The sequence below is a fragment of the Magallana gigas genome, chromosome 4, assembly GCF_963853765.1.
Source record: "Magallana gigas chromosome 4, xbMagGiga1.1, whole genome shotgun sequence".
NCBI lineage: Eukaryota > Metazoa > Mollusca > Bivalvia > Ostreida > Ostreidae > Magallana > Magallana gigas.
In genome coordinates this window covers 50,253,839-50,275,927 of record NC_088856.1, presented here as the reverse complement: position 1 = coordinate 50,275,927, position 22,089 = coordinate 50,253,839, and the positions used below count along the sequence as shown (strand labels likewise).

Below are 22,089 nucleotides of genomic sequence, written 5' to 3'. Positions count from 1 at the left end.
TTTTTGCAATTATCTTATTTTTGCTTTTTATTACAATCTCTTTGACATCACAAATTATTGAATACACAGAAATTATATTATCGTACCGGTATATTATTTTCTATAAGAAACTTTTTAAATCGCTAAAATTGACGGACGCAAATTAAAAAGGGTTACTGTAACATTTATTTCAATTGCGTAAATTTTGTGACACGCAGACAAAAAAAATGGATATATGGTATCATCACAGTGTTATTATCTTTGACCAAGCACTGATAGTATTTTAATGTGACTCTGGGATAGCAATAACAATGTGACAGTTTGAACTAATTGGTCTCTGACCAGGTATGGGATGAGTCTGGTGATGGTGGCCTCCCAGGAGCAGAGGTTTACTGCCTTGTGTGGGGACGAGCTGGAACCCAACAGCCTGTACAGTCTGACACCGGTCAACTTCTGTATTCTGGAGCGAATCGGCAGGTTAGTAGAGTTAACACTGTCACTAAGAGAGAATCTACTAGTGGGTACAGGTAACAGTCTTCTATAGAGAGGCTGTACAGGTATGCACAGTTGTCAGGTTCTATATGTAGTGAACAGGTGTTTCAAAAATTCCTGTGATATGTTAAGTTCTATTGTCATGATATACACGTTTTAACTATGGGGACAATAGCAACTATTTTCCTTTAAAACAACGGCTGTTTCCCTCAACATAATATATTTGTGAGAAGATTTTCTTCCAAAGGTCGCTGATATTTAAGATTAGCCAACAGAATTGGTTTATGGTAGTTCACTTGAAGCTTTGATTAAAGCATGTACAAAGACGTTACTCGGACACTGTGTAGAAGGTTAACAGTATGTTATTGTGTGTACTGCCAGGTCGCGTAGGGTCGGCGAGCTGTCCATCGGAGATTCCAGTCTACAGGTGTTCAACATCCAACCCAAATCCATGTTTTACCACACGCTCTGTCTGATCAAGCTGGGCTTAGTCAAAAAACAGGTAAAGACTTGTTCAATAAATCAACAGAGTCACACATAGAACAGCAAGTGAAAAACGTTAAGTGAAGTGTTCTTTAAATCAACAATTCTTCAATTTTTAATCCCATCTAATCAAGTTGGGATCATTCTTTATTTCATTGATTTTAATCAAACCCCAAAAATAATAATTTAATGAGCACCAAACTCATTTTGTTTCTTATAGTTAAAAACTGTTAGAATATTTAAAGCCAAATTTTAAAATCTGCAAGGAATGCTTCTGCGAAATTATGCTGAGTGATGATTATGACATCATACATGTAAATAGGACCATGACCCATTAAAATATCTGGCGGCCGGCCAGATATTAATTCCTGGTGTCAAATTAGGAGTCTACAGTAATTTAGATGCACTTACACTAAAAATCTTCATGTACATTTTAAGGAGTCACATGTAACTTTTTTAGAGTCCTATGTATGACTAATGAAATGAATTTTTTTATGTGGTTGTTGTTGAATTACTGGTGATATTTTCAGAGCATCACAGTGTATAACAAGAAGGGACAGAACTCGCTGCGGCGCTTGTTTCACCTGACCCGATTTTACCAGCAGTATCAGTCGAAATACACCATCCTGACCAACATAGTGGCGACCTATCTAAACAAACAGCCAATGAAACGACAGGAAATCCACAAGACCAGAGAGCAATGTGTGAGTAAGGGGGTGTGGTCAAATCATGCTTTAGTTATATAATCAGTCAGAAGAGGAAATTCTGACACACTATTCCATGCTGTTTATGATTTGTTCTACATTGTCTATCTACATTTCACTGCTCTATTGAGTACCTGAAACCAACATTTTAGTTTTGTGAAGGTAGTTACCGTAGCTTTCCCTATGAATAAAAACAAGATCATTAATTTCACGAAGATGGAAAAGACTCAAAATTTATTATTCTACAGAGAGCCAAATCTAAACCTGTAAGATTTTCATTTTGCACAAACCATTTGGTATCTGTGGTGTAGATAAGTTGAAAATTTTCAGATAATTATATGAAGCATTTAATATTTTTCAAATCCATGTAGTGGTAGGGTTTTGTGTAATTTTTTAAGGCATTTTGTGTGAATTCTTTACTGTGTGCATTATGAGCATGGCACATACATCAAGGGGTGTAGCTGCAGTGTCTGTAGTTCATATCCACTGACAAATTATCAGATACATGTAAGCATGTATGTTCTATATACATATCATGTATTACTAAACCAATTCTATAGTCTTTTAATTGTTTGCTGAAACCTCTGACTATCAGCTTATTTATGAGTTGCTTGGTAAGCCACTAAAACAATTAAGAATAAAATATTTAGGGAATAGACCAGAAGAGCTTAAAGAAGCTGTACCAGACCTCAAAGAGGTTCAAAGTCTACAGTCTCTCATACAAGCAAGTTCACCCGGACAGTCCCGAGAGCCAGTGGTACACAAAGTGAGTATTGATACCTGTGTGTACCTGAATCACACCTTCCTATTCTGTATATCTGAATCACACCTGTCTATTGTGTTTACCTAAATGACACCTATCTATTATAATGTATACCTGAATCACACCTGTCTTTTGTGTATACATGTACCTGAATCACACATGTCTATTGTGTGTACCTGAATCACACATGTTTATTGTGTGTACCGGTACATGAATCACACATGTTTATTGTGTGTAAATGAATCACACATGTCTATCATGTGTACCTAAATCACACCTTAACCATAAGAAACTATAGATACCTTCCTCTTTGTTATCTTTGACATCATAGACTGAAACAGACACCTGATCTGAATAAGAGGGTTGCTAGTTCAAATCCTCTCTGTAACAGATCATGCCATTGCTTTAATAAGATGTTTATTCTTGACCATATGAATGACTTTTAATTTCTATCAATCATTCTTGTACATATTCTTGCTATAATCATTTTACTAGCCCAAAGACCATAAACTGAAAATAAAGAATAGCCCCATAAATGATTTGCATTATTGTACTTATAATATATTGATGAAACTGATTCATACATTTTAAAGGGATACACATTTGATTGATATTTTGGAATTCAAATCTCATAAACATTTTAAAAAAAAAATTACAGTAAGTTACCTTTATGCATTTAAATTTTTGAACAAATCTGTTTTTAGTGTTTGGTTCTTCAAGCCAGACTTCTTAATGTTCTCTTTTTTCTATTATTTAGGAAATGTGAATTAAAAATGGTCCGTGTCATTGAAGTCCTGGAAGAGGAAGAAAGTGACGTGGAAGATGATGAAGACATCAAGATGGATGACACTGCCAAAGGTCATTGATTCAGATTCTCGTTTTTGTATCTCCATTTGATAGATTATTTTTTGATATGACATGCATTATGCTATCCATTATCTCTAAAATGAAAACTTTAAAGGGCTTGTTAAAATTTGATATATACCATTAGCCCAGTCAGTGAATGTTTAATTTTCAATACCAAAATTAAAACCAAAATTGTATAAACTGATTATTGCATATTGATACATGCATGTAAATAATTATAAATTTTTAAATTAAATCTGGTCACAGATGACACTGTTTACCCCCAACTGGTAGAGCCGTCGTTTTTGCGGCAGGCTTATGCAGTGTTAGAGGCAGCGGGAACAGATGGTGTCTCTAACAGCAAGATGATGAAGAGGCTGACGATTGACGGGCTGGAGGTGCGGATGATCATCCGGACCATGGAACGCCGCGGCCTCATCACCTCACTGATGACGGAGGTCGGCAAACAGAAAAAAAAAGTGTGAGTAATCAAACAGGAAGTAATACAAAACAGGAAGTTGTCAAACAGGAAGTAGTCATCACATTAAGAGGAAGTATGAATTCAACAGAAAGTAGTGGTCAAACAGGATATAATCAAGCAGGAAGTAATACCGGTAATCAGAATTAAGTATCAAACAGGTATTGGTAATTATATGAGAAGTAGTAATCAAGATGTAATAATGAACGAAACATTAGTAATCATGTTTGATTTGTGTGCCCAAACATCACACCACCATTACATGTACTTTTGAACAAAGACATCACAATCAGTGTATATTTCACTTGAAACCAGCTTCATTTTAACTTGTTTTGATGTAAGAAATAGATAGTTACATACTACTGAAAGTCTAAGGCCTTGTTAAAATGGTTCTAAATGTCACAAATTAAGAATTTTAGGGACACCAACTGAAGGAATGTAATGAAGCCCTTTTTCTGTAGGAGCGTGTCCAAGACGTACGTGGAGGGGAACAAGCTGATGAACCAGATCAACAAAGAGAAGGAGAAACTCAAACAGTCTCTACAGGACATCAACGACAAACAGAGGGCAACAGGTAATTCAAACAGTCTCTACAGGACATCAACGACAAACAGAGGACTGCAGGTAACTCAAACAGTCTCTACAGGACATCAGGTAACTCAAACAGTCTCTACAGGACATCAACGACAAACAGAGGACTGCAGGTAACTCAAACAGTCTCTACAGGACATCAGCGACAAACAGAGGACTGCAGGTAACTCAAACAGTCTCTACAGGACGGCAGGTAACTCAAACAGTCTCCACAGGACATCAACGACAAACAGAGGACTGCAGGTAACTCAAACAGTCTCTACAGGACGGCAGGTAACTCAAACAGTCTCCACAGGACATCAACGACAAACAGAGGACTGCAGGTAACTCAAACAGTCTCTACAGGACATCAGCGACAAACAGAGGACAGCAGGTAACTCAAACAGTCTCTACAGGACATCAGGTAACTCAAACAGTCTCTACAGGACATCAACGACAAACAGAGGACTGCAGGTAACTCAAACAGTCTCTACAGGACATCAACGACCAACAGAGGACAGCAGGTATCTCAAACAGTCTCTACAGGACGGCAGGTAACTCAAACAGTCTCTACAGGACATCAACGACAAACAGAGGACGGCAGGTAACTCAAACAGTCTCCACAGGACATCAGCGACAAACAGAGGACTGCAGGTAACTCAAACAGTCTCCACAGGACATCAGCGACAAACAGAGGACAGCAGGTAACTCAAACAGTCTCTACAGGACATCAACGACAAACAGAGGACGGCAGGTAACTCAAACAGTCTCCACAGGACATCAGCGACAAACAGAGGACTGCAGGTAACTCAAACAGTCTCTACAGGACATCAACGACCAACAGAGGACGGCAGGTAACTCAAACAGTCTCTACAGGACATCAACGACAAACAGAGGACAGCAGGTAACTCAAACAGTCTCTACAGGACATCAACGACAAACAGAGGACAGCAGGTAACTCAAACAGTCTCTACAGGACGGCAGGTAACTCAAATAGTCTCTACAGGACATCAACAACAAACAGAGGACTGCAGGTAACTCAAACAGTCTCTACAGGGCATCAACGACAAACAGAGGACGGCAGGTAACTCAAACAGTCTCTATAGGATATCAACGACAGCAGGTAACAAACAGGGATACACAACTCTGGTAAGTTCTTTTACTTTGTGGAGATTATTTGAATTATGATTTACTCCCCTAGTTTGAAAATTACGTTCATTTTGAATACCCAAGGCCAAGAGTCAGTTTGTATTGTTCAGTGAAGCATAGCTGAGTGTCATGGCCTTTATGCACAGTCATTTGATTGAGGTCAAAGTCACATTTATCCCAATCGTACATATTAGCATTATATCCTTAATCAGAACTCTAATCATTATCATAATGACATATCTTTAAATTTGTTTAAGTTTAACAGCAAGATATCATACAATCAATGGCAAATCATTCGGTTTTAAATTGATTCAAGGAATCAGAGTTTTCTAGAATAATATAGAGGAAATTCAATATTTTCTGTCAAGGGATGTAAATATTTATTTATTCAAGACAATATTGAAAAATACAAAATGAATCATATGAAAGAAAACTATCATTATTATTGAAATTTGTTCAACAATTATGATGATCTTCATCTGCTCACATAAGCTCAAATAACCTTAAATGAAGTATTAATCATCAGTAATATTTCTTCTTCTTCTTCAATCTTCTTCTTCTTCAAACATTGCAGCAGAAGCATCAAAGGCTTCCAATGATGTCAAAAGTGAAAGTGACAAAACTGAAAGTAAGGCTAAGTCTGCTGGGAAGAAGAAAGGAGGGTCACCTAAGAAGAAAGAGAAAGTTAAAGCCATTGAGGAGGAAGTTAGTGGCATCGTCAATAATGTTGGGAGACACAAAAGACACTTCAAAACCGATGGTGAGCGCAGTGAGAAGTCTTGTCTTGTCAAGATGGAGTCATTTAATACATTGCCTCTGGTCTCTGCTTTGTAAATTAGCTGGACTTTGCAATTCTAGAAATGTTCTTCATGCACAGTTATTAAATCTGAATAGCCATATGGTTAATGGTTTAATTTCTACAGTACATACAATAGTTACAACATGCAATTACCGGTATAATATTTGACCTGGCCTGATGAGTCAGATGGGTGAGGGTGTTTTTAAACAAAGAAAACATTTACTGTTCTAGGCAGTCAGAACAGATCTGGTAAAATGTCAGAATAATTTCTTCCCGCAGTCAGTGCCACGTGTCAGCAGATGAAGAGAATCAACATGATCCTGGACATTATCAAGGAGAACAAAATCGTGGATGGCGTCTATCCCATCGTCAAGGTAACCGCTCAAAAAAGAGAGCTTATTCTTCTTTCCATGATTTGATTTAACGAGGCCGAGTACAGAACGAGTACGCACGCTTTCGCGCAGCGTTTCATTTGTATTGTGACGTCATATTTTTGCTTTGTTGACACCATGGCGTGATAGTTTCAACTGCAGATATCCAGCGAAATTTGTTGAAAATAGCCCGTTTGATGCGTAAAATTGATATTATATTGTAGAGTAAACATAAATGTCTCGAAGTATAAGCTATATTTGGGCTCGGGTCGAAATCGTAAAGAGGGTTCAGCAAGCCTAGTCCTCTGTCACGTTTTCTAACCTGTCTAAATATAGTTTAATTCATATATTACAAGACAGTTACCATGTATTTTATATAAATGACCCTTAATATGTGATTTTATATATTTATTACTTAAATATGTCTGAATGTTTTAATAATACAATAAAGATCACCATTTCAGCCTTTGTCATATATAAAATAGCCATAATCATACAAATCTGAGAAATTAGGCATACAAAAAACAACTTTGATAAGACCCCTGGAACAAACCAGGAGGTAAAAGGGTTTTTTTATTTGACCATTTGATGCCTTTTAGCAATAACTTTAATATTTAGAACAGAAAAAGAAATCCCTAGGGCAGAAGTTTTTAAAAAAAGTAAAAAATGTGCAAAATTGATACATTTCAAGCAAAATCCCATAGGGTCATATGTTAAAAATTAACAAACTTTGAGATGACCCCTTAAACAAACGGTGTGGTAAATGTCTTATTTTACTATCTTAAAATAATAAATATATCAGTAGAAATTCATGTAAAAAATTTCAATCAAAAATCTAGGGCAGAACAAATTAGACCCGGCCTCGTTAAAAGGATAAATATATTCAAGTTTCTTAAATTATTTTATAATTGTTAGTGCTGCCATACTTAAGTCTTTTTACAAAATTAATTAAAATTTTATTATAGTTACACAATTATTATATCAGCATGTGTGTGTTGAATGTGTGAACTATCTAGTCTAGTATGTGTAGGATGGGCGCTTGTGATGAGAAAAGGGGGAGTGGATATAAGAACCACTTGTATGACATGTAAACAGTGTTAAGTTATGATGTTTAGAGGTTGTAAAAGTCACAGCATCAGAGTTTTGGCCGGTTTTGATTTTAGTTAATTCGGGAGAAGGAGCGAGAGGAGAACGCTTACATAGTGGACAAGAAGACGGTGATGAGGCTGATTGCCATATTGGTCAAGGAGAAGAAAATCAACATCATCAACACCACGCTGTTGGACGGCAGCAAGCAGAAAAACGTACGTCACATGATCTCTCAAACAGAGGTCACATGATTTCTAAACATTGGTCACATGATCTCAAATATATGTTACATGATCCCCCAAACATAGGTCATATGGTCTCCAAATCATAGGTCACACGATCTCAAATACTGTAGAAGCAAATATTTTTGTTGGGTCAAAATTTCGTTGTTTTTAACCAAGTAAAGTTTTGTTGGCATTTAATTTCGTCATATTGTAATCTCATTGTAATCATAATACTTGTGTTAAAAATTCGTCATGGATTTAATTTCGTTGTTCTATACTGCCAAGAAAAATAATGAAATTAAATCCTCAACGAATATTTTTGCTTCTAAAGTTACATGTTACATGATCCCTCAAACATAGGTCAAATGGTCTCCCAATCATAGGTCACATGATCTATCAAATATGTCACAGGATTTCTGAAACGTAGGTCACATGATCTCTCATCTGCCAGACAAATAAGCGAAGTCACATTATCAGCTGTCGACGGAACTGAAATAAACTTAGGATCATTAAATAGAATAGTAGGTTTAAAGACTATGAAATATGTATGTTGCCTTTAAAGTACATGCACATTAAAATATTTTGTATTATTACCTAATCAAAGGGATTTTGTTGTTTTATTACAAATTAAATAGTTGCGTCTATTTTGAACTGCTGGTCAATAGACTGCGATCTATTAGACCGCCGGTCAATAGACTTCGATCTATTGGACCGCCGGTCAATAGACTTCGATCTATTGGACCATCCGTCAATAGACTGCGATCTGTTAGACCGGCAACGTATTTCAGAACACGGGTATCTTAATGTTACATCCTTTCGATAGTTCTCAGGGAATGTATATTCCTTTACATAGACGCTGTTTTAAGTACTTGCTGAAACCAAATTCAGTGTTATCAAAATGGAGTATCAAATAATCAACAGTTTTAAAGCCTCATATAAGGTAAAAGACTATTTAAAATCTAATGGGTTGAAGACTCCACCTTCTTTGTGTAAACTAATATTAAATTGAGATGCTGTAATGCATGCAACAGGTTTTGTGCATGTAAAAGATGCAAAAAAAATCTTAGTATATTGCATAATGGCGAGAAAACCATCTGCAATATGCAAATTGTAAACCCCGAAAACTGAAAAAGGAATTAGGTAATAAAACAAATATTTAATGCTTGAACAGTCAATTGACCGGAATTTTTCCCTTGGTGCAGGGAACAGCTCAGTATGATCTATTGCCCTCGGCCGTTGGCCTCGGGCAATAGATCATACTGAGCTGGAAAAATATTCTGGTATATTGACTGCTCAAGCATTAAATGATTGTATATTAAACTATTGGCATGACTTTGTTTCAAATACATAAGAGCTTTAGATGAAGTCAATTGTGACAATTAAGTAGTGCATAGCTCTGTTGCCATACAGTTACAGTTCCTATAAAGTAGAGAAGTGAATTGTGACCGGACAATATCATAAGAGCCGTAAATTAAGCAAAGATAAAGAAATAATGTACTTAATAATAAATGAATTGCATTGTGACAATGTAGTGCATGGCTGTGTTGTGTACAGTTACAGATGTTGCTGAGTAAAGAAGTGGAGCCCACAGACCAGATAGTCAAGTCCCTCATAGACCAGGCACACATGAAGTTCCAGGCCGTCAACAAGGAACAGCTGGCCAAGAAGAACGCCAGGACCCGGGGCATCCCAGAAAACAGCGTAGGGGTCACTCAGTCTCGGGCTTATCTCGTCATGGGATTCACTGTCAAGTTTATCTCAGCACTGTCAAGTTTATCTCAGCACTGCCAAGTTTATCTCAGCACTGTCAACTCTATCTCAGTTTTATAAAACAAAATAATTTCAGCATGCACTGTTAAATTATTTCAGTGCTTTAATATTTATCTAAATGCTGTCAAACTGTCTAAGCACTAGCTGCTTCATTTATTTCAGCACTGTCAAATTATCTCTGTCAGCACTTTCATATTTTTCTAAAACCTGTCATAAATGAATTAGCACTGTCATGTTACATGTATTATAATATCTGTCTATCAAATTTCTTGTTACAATTTGATAACTGAATTGTCTCAATTACATTATTATTGAATCAACATGAGTTATTTAAAAAATAATAATTAATAAACACTCTTGATTTTATCATTGTTATAGGATTCCTTTTCAGTTGCTAATTAATTTATATCTTGAAAGTAAGAATCCATGTTAAAAATGTTTTTATTAGTGTTATTTCAAAACTCCAAGTGTAAAATCTCAGTCATTAAAAGAAAACTGAATGATAAACCCTGATTGGTACCTGCAGAATATCCCCGAGACGGCCAGGGAGGGGATTCTCCAGATCATGTCTCACCGCAGCAAGCTGAAGGCTGAGGACATGATATACGACGTGGTAGGTATCAGGTTTTATTGGGGATGGATGACTTTTGTCATTTCACTGGACTTTTCTTTTACCAAATTTTTTTTAATCCTATGCATGTTTTAGATGAAAATAGTCAATAAAAAGTAAAAACCATGGTACAATGTAATAATGATGCCACTTACCCTTTAATAGAGACCATAGAAGGAATTAATTAAATTATTTACATGTATCTTAATAATCAACAATATTTCAGGCGTACTCCAAGCAGTATGACTTTCGCCCCAAGTATTCCCGAGCCAAAATCCTTCACAGCCTTCTCTGGTACTTGGTCTACGATTTCCCAGAATCCTCTTGGCCACTCACTGACCCAGAGGGAGGGGTAGGTACCCTTCCCTGTCCCCCGGTCAGCTCAGGCGACAAAGAGATTGTGAGTTGGTCACTGTACTATAAAATCACTCAATTTACTGTTGACTGAAAAACATGTATTGAGATTTGAAATTATATGAAGGAAGGAAAATTTTCCAGTTAAGAAATATTACATTGTTTTCATAATAATTGATATTATTGAACAATCAAGGTAGTGTAGAAGCACAAATATTTATTGAGGATTTAATTTCGTTATTTTATTTGGCAGTATCAATTAACAAAATTAAATCCATAACATCAAATTTTTAACCTAAGTCAGTTAGTATTCATTTTAGAGATTTATTGATTAATTTATTAATGACGAAATTAAATCCGAACGAAAATTGTTTCCGATTAAAAACAACGAAATATTACCCCAACGAATATATGTGCCTCTAAAGTATCATAGAATCCTGGTTTTGCTAAAAAAAATTAAATACTAGTAGGTTATGGTTCTATTAGCATTAATTGAATAGTAGTATAATTATTTTTGTTGTGAGAAATAGTTTACTAATTGTGCTTGTGCAGGAGGAAGACGTTTTTGTGCTGATAGACAAAATTCCCAAGCCCTCGGTATATAAGGACGAGATGTCATGGAAACGCTTCCTGTCCCCACTACCCAGACACAAAGGTTAGCCACAGGACACCATAATCATATACAGTTGACCTTCGGTATCCCAAACACTGATATCGTGTACATCAGTTTTTCTTTCATATGTTGCAAATTTTGCCAAAATTAGGTAAATTCACAGCTATTGGTTTGCATAAGGCATGTTTTTGATAGTTCAAAATACTTTTGTAAATAAAAAAGCATTTACATAAAAGATGTCTGACATTTTCTATTTTACTGCAGGCTATGACGAGGGGTGGTTCCTGGCCAGCGATATCCTACTGAAGCTCCCCCTGGTGATCTTCTGTAACGTCATCTACATACCATACAGGGTGAGACAACTATTTGGGTCGATTTATATTAAAGTTAACTAGCTCTTTGATAGGTTTACATGTACCTCATACAGGTCTGCGGAATTTTACATCCCTTGGAACATAGAATAAGCAATTGTTTAAAAATTGTCATCCAAGCCTATCTTTTTGACCCACAGAATCACACTTCATTTTCCATTTTACTTTTGATTTCCAATTTGCATTAAATTGTCCCAAATAAATAAATCAAAATGATTCCAAGCAAATACATCATAAAATTAAGGACAAAATCCTCTTATGATTTTCTTTTTACTTAATGCAGTTTCATTAAACACAATTTATTAAAGAAACATGAAAATGGTATCACCGGAATTGATTAACTTTATTGTAAATCCGGTAAGTGAAGGACCTTTTATTGATAAATATTCCTAGACCACAGCAAATATTAAACTCATTATAAACAGTCAGACTCTGTTTAACACATTAACAAACATGAACTTAGTATCACTATTATTGATTGACTACTATATACTGTACAGGTAGATGCGTGGAATGAAGGACCTGTTAATTAGTCCACTGCAAATATTTAACTCATAATAACACTCTGTTTTACACATTAATAAAGTTATCATAGTATCACTGGTACTAATTGACCACTTACTGTAGGTCCGTGGACTGAGAGAGTTGTTAGACGACCCGGAGAAGCGGTTTTATCCAATCGTCAGCCTGCCCACCCCCATCACCCAGCAGCTACTGTACGCCAGGAAGTACATCTTCTCCTTCTTCAACGACTGTGTCGTCCTGTGTAACATGGGGCTGTTGTCTATAGGACCGCAGATCATGAAGGAGAAAGATAAGGTAGGGTTACTGACCTCTGTATAGTGAAACCTGCCTATTCTGACACTGTCTAAAATGTGGCTGGTTTCAACACACTTTTGTATTCGTTACCCAATAAGCCATAGGGCCACAGATCACGAAGGAAAAAGACAAGGTATACTGATTGATGACCTTGTAGTGAAATCTGTCTCTACTGACAATGTAACCCGAGGCTTGTGTCTATAGGGCCACAGATCATAAAGAAAATCTTTATAGTGAAACCTGTCTATACTGACACTGTAACATGGGGTTGTCTAAGTGGGGACACAAATCATTAAATAACAACTCAATGGCCTATGCATAGCAAAACCTCTCTATATTGAACACTGTTTAGAATGGGGCTGGTGTATATTGGGCCACAGATCATAAAGCAGAAAGATTAGGTAGAGCCAATGGCATTTGTATTATAGTGAAACCTGTCTATACTGACATTGTGAAAGATGGGGCTGTCTCAATAGGTCTCAAAATTGTGAGGGAAAAAGTAAAGGTAGACAACTCAATGACCGTTGTGTAAAGACCGAATTGTCTTTATATTTTTTGGATATTGATGATTTATGGTTTCTTTACTTTCAAGAACTGCAACTGGTACATACATCAAAATTGACATAAAGACATTGTGCATTTGAACTTTGGTATCTCAGCCATCTTGAATGTCATGCATATCACCAATATCTCAAAAAGAGATGAAAGTCCCAACCACTGTTTCGTTGTCAATCTTAGCCTGAATAAGTCCCACCCTTATATATGTCGTATATTTTTCCTGGCCCTTTTGAATTTGAGATATTATTGAGTTTGATTCTCTATGTTTATCAGACCAGCTTTATAGACAGTCTTATCATTTCAGTCACTGTATGATCAATGTCTCTTTGTTTAAGGTCTTTTTTTACCTGCACAAGAAAGCGAGCCTACTGGACACGAAGAACTCAAGGCCTGGTTACTGTATGATCAATATGGAGAGCCCACCCGATATACTGGAGTACAACTTTATCTCCCAGTCCCTGGTGGATCAGTACTGGGTCGACCTACGCCATATATCTATCAACAGTCACCTGGGCTGTAAGAGTAAGTGACATATATATAAATATCAACAGTCACCTGGACTGTAAGAGTAAGTGACTTATATATCTATCATCTATCAACTGTTACAGTCATCTGGGCTGTAAAAAAGAGTGTTTACCCCATGACAAACCGGTATATCTATATATTAAGTACAGTACACAGATCTTGGTTATTTTCACCTGTGTAAATTTTGCCCTTTTACAACTGCAAAGAATTTGCTCCTTTAACAATATATGAGACAATGAAATTGTCTCATAGATAATATGAGACAATGAAATTTGTCCAGACTTATATTTGCCTGCTGACAACGAGGGCAAAAGGGGCAATTGATAAAACGGGCAAATATTACCCTGTATACAGTATATTTACTATGCTACCTTTACATGCATTACTAGTTTGAGGTAATTAAATTTACTGATGTTAGCTCTATATAGAAGTTTAATTATCCTAATATCAATGGTATGCTATTTAAAAAAAAAATATTTGAAGAGGTAATGTGGCTTGATTATTCTTTTGTGAACAAGTATTGTTCCTAAATTCTTAAAAGGTCCTTGAAAATGTCGTAAAAGTACTTGAATAGTGATAATAATTGACCGTTAGTACTTTGTTAAAGTCAGAGTTTAATCCAATCAATGGTCTCTCTTCTTGTTAACAACAGATAAGCGTGACGAGGAAGAGGCTGTCACTGTGAACTCGGCTGTGGTCCCCTTGCCTGATGCTCGCTCGAGTGTGAAAGTCGAGGAGGTGAAGGACGATGGATTTGTTCCTGGGGACAAACGCGGGGCAGCAGGTCTCGACTCCAGCCTCTATCTGTGAGTGGCAGGTTTTTCTCCATAACAGTATACTGTAGATTCCTTATTTAACGCAGGTACTTAATTTTGCGATTCAGTCGTTTTCCATCAAATCGCGAATGCCGAATTTTTATCAGAGCTTCATGTAGTTTTCATATGTCCAAAAAATAAAAGCGAGATTTTGAAATTCGCGAGATGCGCTTCTCGCGAATTTTACGCAGATATTAATTCCTCACGTTTAAATGGGAATCTACAGTTTATAAGGAGGCTGGATGGTCAACAAATTCCCCGTCAGATCTAACTTAAACTTTTAGACATAATTTTTGTTAGCTGTAAACTACCGGTATTACTATATTAGATTGGCAAATTAAACCCATCACCATGAATACTATCATTTTTACAAAATTGCTGAAATACGTTTACTGTGATCAGTCATGAAATTAAAACCATAATGATTGTGATTGGTTATTAATGAGAAAATGGAAAATTTTCAAACTGCGGAAATAAAACGACATGTATTTATTTAAGGAAAATTCTTAACAATTTAGATTAGAGTTGAAATATTTATTTATTGAACCACCGCAAGTATAAGGTTTGATGGGTTTTTGTAATTCTGTTTAAGCAGACTTTGAAGTTTGTTATCACACTGGAGAAATAGTACCATTGCTTAGATTGTGTTTTTTTTCAGTGTGTTCTGATATTAGTGGTGCTGTGTATACAGTTCTTTGTATGGTAATGGTTAACAGTGGGTTTTTTTTCTTTGGCAGCCATCTTTACAGAAACTGGAGTGGACTCTACAGTCTTAACAAACAGAACAAGTTGCGTGAGAAAAAAGGTAGGGAAAAATAGTCCCTGCAGAAAAAAGGTAGGGAAAAATAGTGACTGTCCCTGCAGAAAAAAGGTAGGGAAAGATAGCCCCTGCAGAAAAAAGGTAGGGAGAAATAGTCCCTGCAGAATTAGTATTAGAGAAAAAAGGTAAGGAAAAATAGTCTCTGCAGAATTAGAATTAAAGAAAAAAGGTAGGGAAAAATAGTTACTGCAGCAAAAAGGTAGGGAAAGATAGTCCCTGCAGAATTACATGTAGAATTAGAGAAAAAAGGTAGGGAAAGATAGTCCCTGCAGAATTAGATTTAAAAAATTTAAAGGAGAGCTAGTTGTCCTTTCAAAGAAATTATGGCAATTAAATTAGGTAATTTAAAGTTAACTGATGGTGGCTTTTATGGGCAGTCTTATCATTGATTTAGTTTTTTTCCTTCATTCATTTATTATACTGGTACCTGTCCTGGGTTACTCAATCATTTTGATTGGAGTTGATTGATGGAGTGTTTACTTATTTCAATTCATATCACTTGATTCACAATAATTTTTTAATAGTTTAAATGTGACAACAACTTTTTTTTCATACTAATCCTGACTAATATATATTTTAATGGTGAAAGTAGTGATTGTGATGAGTATTATAGTTATAAACATAAATTAATCATGTATATTATAGGAATATATACTTAGTCAAATAACTCATGTGTATTATGCTGGAATGTAAAATGTCATGACGTATGTTTTAGTGCAAGTTAAAATTGAGGGGACAAGGTTTGCCAAGAAGAATAACTTTGCCACTCTACAGAAAGTCCGCAGCGGTCTGGCTGGAGTCCTTCCCCGACCCAAGGAGAGAGTCTCACTACATACCAAAGGTCTGTATACAGGGATATCTCAGGAACTAAACACTACCTACATGTATTACATAATAACATGTCAAAGGGTCTATATATAGAGAAGTCCACCCATCAGCTTACTGAGTTACACATGTATGATATGCCAAGAGGTCTGCACGTATACAGGAACACATCTGCACCTCAACACACTGAGTTATATTATGTTATATTATGATAAAGGTCTGTTTAATGTATACCAAAAAAAAAGAGAGATATGCACTGAGAGGTCTGTTTATACAAGAAAATCTACCTAATGATACTCCAAGTAATAATGTGTCAAACATCAGTAAACAAGAAAGTCTAGTAACCACACTCTCTTTGAAATGAATTATTACAGTAACTAATAAATGAAAATGTTGAAAACTTCTTTGTTATTAAAAAAATGAATTTGATAATTTAAATGTTTTTTTTCTGAGAGATGAGTCTAAAACTAGATAGTTTTAATTGCAGAGAAATCTCCTGAAATAATTCGAGTCTCCCTGACCACCAATGTAAAGGGCAACAAGGGAGGGAAGGGGGTCAAACGTAAACCTGCATCAACAGGTAGGTACAGGGAAGGGGGTCAAACGCAAACCTGCATCAACAGGTAGGTACAGGGGAGGTAGGGGGAGGTCTGTAAAAGCTGAGAGGTTTATGATCCATGTGTGTCAGTGAAATTATTATACTTTCATGTAAGATAAAGAAATCTGATTGGTTTAGACGCAGTTTTTAATCCGTTCTATTACCCTCAGCATTTGTAACACATTTGGCAAGGTGCAACACAACGAATTGTTACATGCACTGAGTATAATGAAATAAATAGTGCCTGTTCGGGAGGGTAACAGTTGAAATTGACATCCCTGAGAAAACCATTTTCAACTGATGCGAAGCGGAGATTGACAGGGGTGTCAATTTCAACTTTTACCCTCCCGAACAGGCACTATTTATATGATGGTAAAAACAGCTGGAACATGAAAGTATATAAAGATGAGACCGTTTAGGAGAAGATACAAGTGTTCTATGTTTCTCATGAAAGATAAATTTACCAACTATAGTCTGTCCCAAGTTATTGCTTCCATCGCTTTTTGATGATTTTTGATAAAATTACACATACCTGTGAAAGAAATACAGTTGAAATTGTTAAAAGGGAATATCTCCAAGATATCTTCATTGAACAATTATCCCTTTCCACTCAGAAAAATTCACAGGAATGAAAACAGATTCCCTACGGAGATTTATAATGGGGAATGTATACATTTTTTCTCCATTCGGAATACACTCGGAATACATCGCGCAATTTTTGAACATTATCATCCGGGCTTATTAATGGCTGATGCATTGCAAAATCTCTGTAGACTTTCAATTTTTGGATGTGTATTGAAACCTGAAGCGGCAGAGGGGGCGTTTCAAAACAGATAATCTGGACAATTTTCATATTAGTGGATGAACGTAGTTTGAGCACAAAGGTATTTACTATTATTGAAATATCAAGCAAAAAGTGGTGGAAGCAAAAACTCGGGACAGAGTATAATTACAATGTACAGTAAATGTATTGAAGTTGGCAGTATTATTGCTTAGAAAAATCACTAATCTTACAGAAAATCAGAACTTGCCTTTTGATTGGTTGAATTTCAGTCTGATGTCATGGATCACGACCCTCTCTATTGGTGGTTATCAGATCAGATCAGACTGTGCTTTTTGTTATTGTACAGATCTGTGTTTTGATCATTTGTATCATACTTCATAGTATACTGTAGAATACTGTCGCAGATTATAGCCAAGTGGTAATGGTGGAATTACTGTTTTAAGATACCATTTATGTGTAGTTAACGTTGCCAAAAAGATATTAACCATTTTTTTCCATTTTATTGATGTGTGAGTTTTAAAAGTTTACATTGTTTACTTTTTGTTGTATTGATATGATCTGAGGAAGATATGAAAAATTTGATTGTTCTTATTTCAGATTCAAATAGTAGCGTCCCAGCAAAGAAAGCCAAAACTATACTGAAGAAAGTAAAACAGAAGAAGGTCAAGCCTAAATTAAGTAAGAACCAGTTATTCCAATTTAAAAATGATCTAGTGTGATGGTCAGACAAGTTCAAATGTTGGCGCCAGATAGCTCAGTTGGTACAGCACCTGACTAGAAATTCAGGGGGCCGGGTTCAAATCCCAGTCTGGCCGGGTTCAAATCTTAGTCGGGTCCATCATTATTTTTTCCATCCCGTAACAATAGCAAGAACATAATTCCAGTTTCCAGGGCAACAACTCTTGGACATCTAATGCTGTTTTTTTATGCCATACATGGAGTAGCTGTGGTTGATTTTCAAAAATTCTATCAGCCTTTCAGTGTTGTTTTCTATAGATGTCTTCAAACCAGAGAGGCTAAGTTTTGATATGTAAACTAGACATAGCATTTAATGAATTATAGATAAATTTGATTTATTTTTAATCTATGTTTTTTATTAATTGTTCATGATGAAACATGTTTGTTATGAAACAGGATTCATTTGTCATGTTTCGAACCACCCCTATAATCTATTTGACAGTGTATGCATGAGCACATTTACAAATTTTATGTTTCTAATGATCATTGTACAAATAAATGGATTGATTAAATACCATGGAGACTTGATTTGATTCCAGGGAAATTTATCTACGATGAAATTGACATTGAGGCGTACAAGAAGAAGAAAGGACAGAGAGTGTCGTGGAGTCCATACGAGGACAGCCTGGTAATGAATCCAAGCTTTCTATTGGATGAAATTATATCAGTCTGAGAATTAATCCATGAGTTCAGTTGAATTTTTTATCCTCAGTGCTTTTATTTTGATAACTAGAGGTTTTACTGGGTCAATTTGATTTATTATACTCTGTTTCTTTGATTGGGCTCAAACCATTTACATTGTATAATGATGTAATTTTTCCCACAGAAGGGACACACTTTTATGATGTAGAAGTATGCTTTTAGGTCTGTTTATATCAACATGTCAAATGCACTGAATAACATTCTAACTTTTGGGAATTTTTTTTTTACTGACTGGCTGGATGTGTCTTTCAGCTATTGACCAGTAAGATAGCTACCCTGGTCATGGACAAGAAGAGGCGCGGAGTGCTCATTCCCTGGTCCTACATCAGAGACGTGCTCTATCACTACGCCCCCCAGGTAAACGTCCACCCATAGGCAAATTCATCACACAAAAATAGAGATTTTTCATTTGACGGTTACTGTAAATTCCTTATATTATGCAGGTACTTAATTCCGTGATCCCGCTGATTTGTATCAAATGTCGTGAATAGAAAATCGCAAACGGGGATCATTTATCCATATTTCTTACAGTTCTCAACTCTCAGAAAATAATGGCAAGATTTTTTAATCCGCAAGGGGTACTTCTCGCGGTTTTATGCAGATATAAATTCCTCACGTTGAATTAGGAATTTACAGTATTTAAACAAAAGTCACATATTTATTTTTTGTCAGATAGGATTGATTTTTCAGCGATTATTGTCCTGATACAGAATTTCTGATCCTTCCTAATTTTAGGAGTCTGTAGATAAAACCTCCTCAGCGTGTCAGCGACGAGTGACCCACTCCCTGAAAAACCCGTCCACCAAACAAAACCTGCTGATTTATCTGTCAGAGGCCATGCAGGACCCGGTAAGTACATGTAAAGAGTGACCCACTAAAAAACATATCAGTATTTTAAACCTCTGATCTACTGATACGAAATCTTGGAGGACCAGGAAGTTAGTTTTGTATGTAGAGTGACGCAAAACAAAACCCATCTAGTAATAAAAACCTACTGATTTACTTCTTGGGGGCAATGCTGGACCATTTAGTAAATGTACATGAAAGGAACTCAGTGGTTTGTGTTGAGGACCTACATGTAGTATTGTTTTATATAGACCAGCATCATTGACTGTCTATCAAATGAATATAGAAATCTTTTAATGAGTTGCTATGGAGGAGTTTTAAGCTTTTAGACATACATTGTACATGTTTATAAAGCTTTGTAAAAATGATGTTTTAAATAATTGATACGAAGTGGTGTAATAAGATATATGGTATGAACAGAGAGGATAAGATTGACTGTATATAACACATGTCGACACGTCTGTTTCAGTATGTGAAGGAGTTCTCACAGAAGCAGTACTTACAGGCATCGGAGCACGCCTGTAAAGAGTTCCGTACTCTGGTCGATTACCTCGTAACCAAGTTCTCGTATGTGTGATTCTCTTTTTTCAATGTCTAACGAAAGTGTTTTTTCAATTAATTTCGTTCACTTTAGGCTCCATCTTTAAATTTGAAGAAGTATTGATATACAGGTACATGCAGTTAAACTTGCCAAAGAGGTCATTAATATTTTGAGATCATCTGTCTAAAGCAGCCATTTTGTTTAAAATAAGTATAATTTTAATACACAGAAGCGATAAAATATAGAATGTGATTTTCTTCAGCAAGGTTTCTTCACTCGTTTGACTGTATACCGGTAGTTTTGTACTGGAAACAAGTCTTGGCAATTGTCATAAAAAATACACTGTTGTGATTTAAATGAATTTTTGTTTCAAAATAGAAATGTTGAGCTGCAAAAGACATTTATGCCAGCATCTCTGGCTCAGGTGAAGGACTATGACATCACATCTATGACCCACTTCAACCTGCGGAAAATTACCCCACCTAAGGAGCCACGAAGCAGGGCAGACATCTTGGAATATGTCGCCAAGGACATCATACATGTAAGCATGCTTTTTAGAACATAACAAATTCCTTTCAACAAACTCATGTGTGGTAGATTTACTTTTTTTGATAAAAATTTTATGTTGTATGGTTACTTCAGTGTGAGATGGAAAGTTGAATTTTTAATCTTTGCATTACTCCAAACCTTAAGGTGAGACGACACGTTCCTCAATTTTAGATAACTTTTTCCAGGAATTTGTTAATGGTTTACTACTACTTTGACAAGCCTTCTTGCAAAAAATTAGGGTACCTTACCAGGCATTTCTGCAAAATACTAGAGTTTGCAATTTCCTATATAATCTTCTTGAAAATACATTTGAATTGCTGTTATAAAAATAAATACATCTACACCACAGCAAAATTCACAATATTAGAACTATACATGTATCTCCGCCGGGGCGGGGCTTTGAACTCATGACATCTAGAACCTATTCGCTTCTGACAGTGAGCGGCCACGGTTCTAACCACTCGAACATCTAGACATATTACCACATCTAAGTAAATTTTTATCATTTTTAAAGTAATTATAAAATTAATATTTTTTATTGGAACTCTTTATTACGAGGAGATACAAAAAAGATTCTCGAGGAACATGTCGTCTGACCTTAAGTACATGTACATGTAAATACTAGGCTTGATTATCATCAGCTACATCATGATACAATACATACTAGGATATATTGATGTGATGCATCATGTATCAGGATATACATGTAGTTTTTAACTCTAAAAAACCTGATGTCTATGTTGCCTAGCTCTATAAGAAATATATTACATTTAAAATATGTAAACTTCTTACAGAATCAATCAACAAGACTAGAGATGTAAAATTCAATGGATTAGAACAAAATTTACAAAATTTCTAAATGTCTTCATGTTATGTATACCATGTAACTTTTCTAGAAAGTCAATGAAAATTACTCATACTGTGTATCATGTTCGTTACATGTGATGATATGGTATGGATATTGTGGGCCCTCGCGATCAATATACCTGTGATTGATGTATCGCCATATCGTTACACCTCTAATAAATTCATCAATAAAAATTCATTTTAAAAGCAATAACATGTATAATTTATACAGTTTTTGTGATTAGAGCATAGATCAGAAATCTATTGTTACATTTATTTTGTGTGATCAAACCAAAAAGATAATTACAGAGCTGGTTTATATATACTACATGTATATACTAGTATCCAGTTGGTTTTTTTTATTTAAACAATATTTTATTATTTAAAAAAATATTACATAATAGGATTGGGCAGCAGGCAATCTGCCTAGTTGAGCCCTCTCCTTTAAATCCAGCTGT

General features: G+C 35.7%; 1 protein-coding gene across 6 annotated transcripts in view; it reads left to right on the top strand.

Moving 5' to 3' along the window:
• The window catches only part of LOC105331947 (general transcription factor 3C polypeptide 1), a 245,419-nt gene that overhangs the window by 167,033 nt on the left and 56,297 nt on the right, over positions 1–22,089 (top strand). For 3 of the 6 annotated variants that reach the window (XM_066082764.1, XM_066082759.1, XM_066082760.1), the window contains 27 exons: positions 325–456; positions 853–973; positions 1,485–1,658; positions 2,309–2,424; positions 3,179–3,279; positions 3,535–3,748; positions 4,207–4,319; positions 6,039–6,224; positions 6,543–6,637; positions 7,798–7,938; positions 9,502–9,648; positions 10,244–10,330; positions 10,554–10,727; positions 11,234–11,336; positions 11,559–11,647; positions 12,293–12,484; positions 13,378–13,564; positions 14,220–14,373; positions 15,120–15,187; positions 15,918–16,043; positions 16,515–16,607; positions 18,007–18,087; positions 18,687–18,775; positions 19,102–19,206; positions 19,585–19,698; positions 20,165–20,262; positions 20,615–20,777. In XM_066082764.1, coding sequence (XP_065938836.1) covers positions 325–456; positions 853–973; positions 1,485–1,658; positions 2,309–2,424; positions 3,179–3,279; positions 3,535–3,748; positions 4,207–4,319; positions 6,039–6,224; positions 6,543–6,637; positions 7,798–7,938; positions 9,502–9,648; positions 10,244–10,330; positions 10,554–10,727; positions 11,234–11,336; positions 11,559–11,647; positions 12,293–12,484; positions 13,378–13,564; positions 14,220–14,373; positions 15,120–15,187; positions 15,918–16,043; positions 16,515–16,607; positions 18,007–18,087; positions 18,687–18,775; positions 19,102–19,206; positions 19,585–19,698; positions 20,165–20,262; positions 20,615–20,777 — 3,463 coding nt within the window. The remainder of the gene's footprint in view (positions 1–324; positions 457–852; positions 974–1,484; positions 1,659–2,308; positions 2,425–3,178; positions 3,280–3,534; positions 3,749–4,206; positions 4,320–6,038; positions 6,225–6,542; positions 6,638–7,797; positions 7,939–9,501; positions 9,649–10,243; positions 10,331–10,553; positions 10,728–11,233; positions 11,337–11,558; positions 11,648–12,292; positions 12,485–13,377; positions 13,565–14,219; positions 14,374–15,119; positions 15,188–15,917; positions 16,044–16,514; positions 16,608–18,006; positions 18,088–18,686; positions 18,776–19,101; positions 19,207–19,584; positions 19,699–20,164; positions 20,263–20,614; positions 20,778–22,089) is intronic. The other 3 variants (XM_066082761.1, XM_066082763.1, XM_066082762.1) reach the window with 1 other exon arrangement.